The 4,987-nt window shown below is 53.1% G+C and overlaps 1 protein-coding gene across 7 annotated transcripts in view; it reads left to right on the top strand.

Annotated features, from left to right (window-relative positions):
- The window catches only part of DHX30 (DExH-box helicase 30), a 61,559-nt gene that overhangs the window by 51,639 nt on the left and 4,933 nt on the right, over window positions 1-4,987 (top strand). For all 7 annotated transcript variants that reach the window (XM_017518063.2, XM_037729375.1, XM_017518008.2 and 4 more), the window contains 3 exons: window positions 843-1,144; window positions 1,567-1,687; window positions 2,393-2,542. In XM_017518063.2, coding sequence (XP_017373552.1) covers window positions 843-1,144; window positions 1,567-1,687; window positions 2,393-2,542 — 573 coding nt within the window. The remainder of the gene's footprint in view (window positions 1-842; window positions 1,145-1,566; window positions 1,688-2,392; window positions 2,543-4,987) is intronic.

Below are 4,987 nucleotides of genomic sequence, written 5' to 3'. Positions count from 1 at the left end.
CAGGCACGCGCCACCATGCCCAGCTAATTTTTCGTAGTTTTTAGTAGAGACGGGGTTTCACCATGTTGACCAGGATGGTCTCGATCTCTTGACCTTGTGATCCACCCGCCTCGGCCTCCCAAAATGCTGTGATTATAGGCATGAGCCACCGCGCCCGGCATGTATATATATTTCTTAATAGAGACGGGGTTTCACCATGTTGGTCAGGCTGGTCTTGAACTCCTGACCTCAGGTGATCTGCCCACCTCAGTCTCCCAAAGTGCTGGAAGTACAGGGGTGAGCCACTTCACCCAGCTGGCTATGTAGGTTTTAATTGCTGTATTTACTGAAGCTTCCTAGATCACAGTATGAATGTATCTTCTTGGGCTGGGTGTGGTGGCTTATGCCTCCCAAGCACTTTGGGAGGCTGAGGCGAGTGGATCACTTGAGGCCAGCCTGGGCAACATGGCGAAGCCCTGTCTCTACAAAAATTAGCTGGACGCGGTGGTTCATGCCTGTACTTGGGAGGCTGAAGTGGAAGTGTCACCTGAACCTAGGAGGCAGAGGTTGTAGTGAGCCGTGATTGTGCCACTACACTCCAGCCTGGGTGACAGAGTGAGACCCTGTGTCAAAAAGTAAAAAAAAAGTATCTTCTGCTCACCCATTGCTATGTGGGATTATGTGTCTCAAAGCTAGGCATCTTTCAGTGTTCCATGCCTACTTCTGGAGTAGGGGCTGAAGTGGGTTAACAGATAAAAAACTGGCTCCACAACACAAGGGACTTCATGGTGTAGATGGACACGGGCCATGCTGACTGGGGTAAAGATGGTATGAATCTTTACAGCATCCCTTTTCCCCTCCAGGGCTGGGGTCTGCTGGGTCCCCGGAATGAGTTGTTTGACGCAGCCAAATACCGAGTGCTAGCTGATCGCTTTGGCTCCCCTGCTGACAGCTGGTGGCGTCCGGAACCCACCATGCCCCCTACCTCCTGGAGGCAGCTGAATCCGGAGAGCATTCGGCCAGGGGGGCCTGGGGGCCTATCCCGCTCTTTGGTTCGGGATGAAGAGGAGGATGAGGAGGAAGAGCTAGAAGAAGGGACCATAGATGTTACCGACTTCTTGTCCATGACCCAGCAGGATTCCCACACCCCACTCAGGGACTCAAGGTACAGAAGGGGGCTGGGGATGCAATAGAGGCTGGCTGTGCCTTGACACGGGGATGTGCGAATGTTCCTTGCTAGCCTTCCCTGAGATGGGAGTGCCCCGCCTCACATTTCATCCCGTGTGTCCCGTCACTCAGCATATGTCTGCATAGAAGCCAGCTATGGTCTTCCACTGTGTGGCTGGGCTTTTGCAGAACAGCAGTGTGGAGCCTCTGCCCTCTGCTGTCTTATCTGTGTGGGGGCATGGAGGGAGCACTCCCCATGCGGTGTGACTGTGGGAGGAGCAGAGATGTCCAGTTTCCCATCCAGTTCATGCCTCCTGGCTCCCTGCTGCAGTGCAGTGTCCTCACTCTTGCATCTGAGAGCCTTGAGGAAATGGGTCCACGAAGAGAGATAACTTTCAGCTAAACTTTTGTTCCTTCCAGGGGGAGTTCCTTTGAGATGACAGATGATGACAGTGCCATTAGGGCTCTGACCCAGTTTCCACTTCCCAAGAACCTTCTGGCCAAGGTGATTCAGATTGCAACATCATCCTCCACAGCTAAGGTGAGTTAGGTCTCCCAGAAGTGTGTGTGGGGTACTTACTTGGTCACATCCAGTGTTCCCAAAGGCAGGCTTACGGAAGGCTGAGGGGCCTGTTCCTCCAGCCCACACCTAGGCCAGCTGGAGGAGCTCTGGCTCGGAAGGAAAAGTAGGTGTGACAGAGCAGAGGCCAAGTCCAGCAGTACAGGGAGAGGGCCGGGGGCTGCTGGAGCAGACGACCCATGCCTGTTCTGGGTGGTGGGTTGTCAGTGGGAGGGGTTAGAGGTCTGGGTCTATGGTGAGGTATGAATTTCTCTCTTGCTACCAGGCCAAGAGGCTTTGGGTAAGCAGAGCTTCTGTCCAGGTGCAGGGCCTTTTTGCGCCTGCAGTATGTGCCTGGTTTTTAGCTCATGCTGACAGCTTCAACCCACAGCTGCCACGAAGGTGCCGAGGGGATGGTGGGTTAGGAGGGCAGGTAGTGGCATTGCCCAAGCACTGTCTTCTGCAGTGGAAGTTGAGCTATAGCAGGAGAAGCAAGCCCGGGACTAGGCTGCCTGAGCCCATGGGCCTGCTTCTGGCTGTGCAGCAGCACTTCCAGCGTGGCTCATGCCTGGCACCTGCCGAGGCGGTACTTCCTTCCATGTCTGGGCTCCTTGGCATTCTGAGAAGGCCCCAAGTCTCTTCTCATTTCCTACCTTTCTGTAACTACCTCTCTTGCCTTCCATGTAGAACCTCATGCAGTTCCATACTGTGGGGACCAAGACCAAGTTGTCTACACTCACCCTGCTCTGGCCCTGCCCCATGACCTTTGTTGCCAAAGGGCGCCGCAAAGCAGAGGCTGAGAATAAGGCGGCAGCCTTGGCCTGCAAGAAACTGAAGGTGAGTCCAGGAAGGTCCTGGGTGTGATGCACGAGGATGTCTTGAAGCACCACTCTACTCGTGGCAAATGGGTCTCATTTTCTAGGAAATGAAACCACCACATCAGGCCTTTTGCTTGGCACAAAGACAGCTGGTGTGCGGGCCTCATTTGTAGGCTCTGTGGCTGTTTCCATGCCTTCCCCAGAGCCCCTGTGGAGATGCTTTGCCTGTGGCCCAGCCTTTTTCACACCGTTGGCCTGAACCTGGTGAAGCCAGAAGGCAACTTGCTCATCGTTCCGAATAGTATAAAGTTGGGAGGAGCCGAGCCTGTTTTGGGAGGCAGAACCTGGTGTCCAGTATGATCCTGATAACCTGGGCTTTGTGGCCAAAGTGAATAATGTGAGCACAGAACAAGGACTGACTGGTAGAACTGGAGGCAGTCTGAGCTTTGGCCTGACGCATACGCGCTGATGAGCAGGACTTGTGACTGCAGTGAAGATCGAGGAAGCAGTCGACAACACGGCGGAGGCAGTGTGGCAGACAGCTGGCAGTCTTCTCGTGTTTTGAGACAGGGTCTCTGTGACCCAAGCTGGAGTGTAGTGGCACGATCACAGCTCCCTGCAGCCTTGACCTCCTGGGCTTAAGTAATCCTTTCACCTCAGACTCCTGAGTAGCTGGGACCATAGGCATGTGCCACCATACCTGCCTAATTTTTTAACATTTTTTTGTAGAGACAAGGGTCTCACTGTGTTGCCAAGGCTGGTCTTAAAATCTTGGACTCAATCGATCTTTCCGCCTTGGCTTCCCAAAGTGTTGGGATTGCAGGTGTGAGCCATCACTCCCAGCCATGGCAGTTCTCTTGAAAGGGGCTGTGGAGTTAGCTGATGGCACAGTAATAGGAGGGGGTTGGGATTGTGTCTTACTACCTGAGACGTTACTAATCTCAACCCATGTTGGTGGAGGTTCAGTTCGCAGAACAAGATGGAAATAGGCCCGCTTTACTCTGGATGGTCAGCTGCACCATTTCACTGGTGCATTTGGCTCTGGGAACCACATTTTAGTTACGGCTGATGGTGAGAGGTAACGAACCTGGAGAAAGGCGAGGAAGAGGGGACAGGCAACTGGTGAGATAAAGGGAAAGGGATGTACTCCCTGTGACAGGAGCACAGAACAAGGACTGACTGGTAGAACTGGAGGCAGTCTGAGCTTTGGCCTGACGCATACGCGCTGATGAGCAGACGCGCCTTAGCATGGTAGGGGCCTGTCTGGGAAGGAGCAAGCTTTGCAGTGGCTGGAGGGTCATGTGTCAGTGAGGCTGGTGGATAAAACCCTTGAAGTCTGGGGAGAGGGGAAAAGCCTGTTCCTGCAGCAAGGAGCTTGTATTGGCACCTTCTGTTACGGGGCCTGGTTCCCTGTCCTTGAGGTCCTTACAGCTGATGGTGCCAGCATGCCGAGGCAGGGTCTTGGCCCCTGTTGAGGGAGGACTTCTTTATGGGGGGAATGTTTGATCTGGGCTCTGGAGGGTGAGCAGATTCCAGATATTAGAGGTGACAGGAACACAAGACTGGTCTTACCCACGTGCCTGAGGTATTAGAATGCCATGTTTTATCTCTGGTGAGGCGGCTTTAGGTAAGACACAGTATTTTCCTTCCAGTGGCTCATTTTATCAAGTTGCATTATAATCGATGTTTACAGGAAATTCCATGTACATCTGTATATGATGGGGTCAGAGATGGGTCAGGTGCCATGTAGAGACTGGGGGGTGGGGTGGAAGGATGGCGGGAAGGAGGCTTGGTGAGGCTTGGTGAATTGGCGTAGGAAGAGGGAGTCTGTGGTGTGTTCTGGCATCACTGAGGACCTGGCCTGCCTGGTCTGAGAGTACATGTTGGGAATACATGGAGGTGACAGTGACCTATTGTGGTGTCGGGGGAGCTCCAGCCACACAGCAAGAGGTTTCTCCTCAGGGCCACCTCCAGACGTAGGGCTGTTCTTTGACATGTCAGGTTTAGCTTTTCTTGAATTAACTTTATTTATTATTATCATTTTTTGAGACAGAGTCTTGCTCTGTTGCCTAGGCTGGAGTACACTGTCGTGATCTTGGCTCACTACATACCTCTGCCTCTCAGGTTCAAGCGATTCTTGTGCCTCAGCCTCCCTAGTAGCTGGGATTACAGGCGCCTGCCAACATGCCCAGTTAATTTTTGTATTTTTAGTAGAGATGCGGTTTCGCCATGTTGGCCAGGCTGTTCTCGAACCCCTGACCTGAGGCGATTCACCTGCCTTGGCCTCTCAAAGTCCTGGATTGCAGGCATGAGCCACCATGCCCAGCCTGAATTAACTTTAGTTCATTTTTTAAAATGTTTATTTTGAAGCTGGGTGCGGTGGCTCAAGCCTGTAATCCCAGCACTTTGGGAGGCCGAGGTGGGTGGATCACGAGGTCAAGAGATCGAGACCATCCTGGTCAAC

Source organism: Cebus imitator, unplaced genomic scaffold, assembly GCF_001604975.1.
Source record: "Cebus imitator isolate Cc_AM_T3 unplaced genomic scaffold, Cebus_imitator-1.0 Scaffold0, whole genome shotgun sequence".
Classification (NCBI taxonomy): domain Eukaryota; kingdom Metazoa; phylum Chordata; class Mammalia; order Primates; family Cebidae; genus Cebus; species Cebus imitator.
The sequence above is the reverse complement of the archived record's forward strand: the minus strand, read 5'-3'. Positions and strand labels throughout refer to the sequence as shown.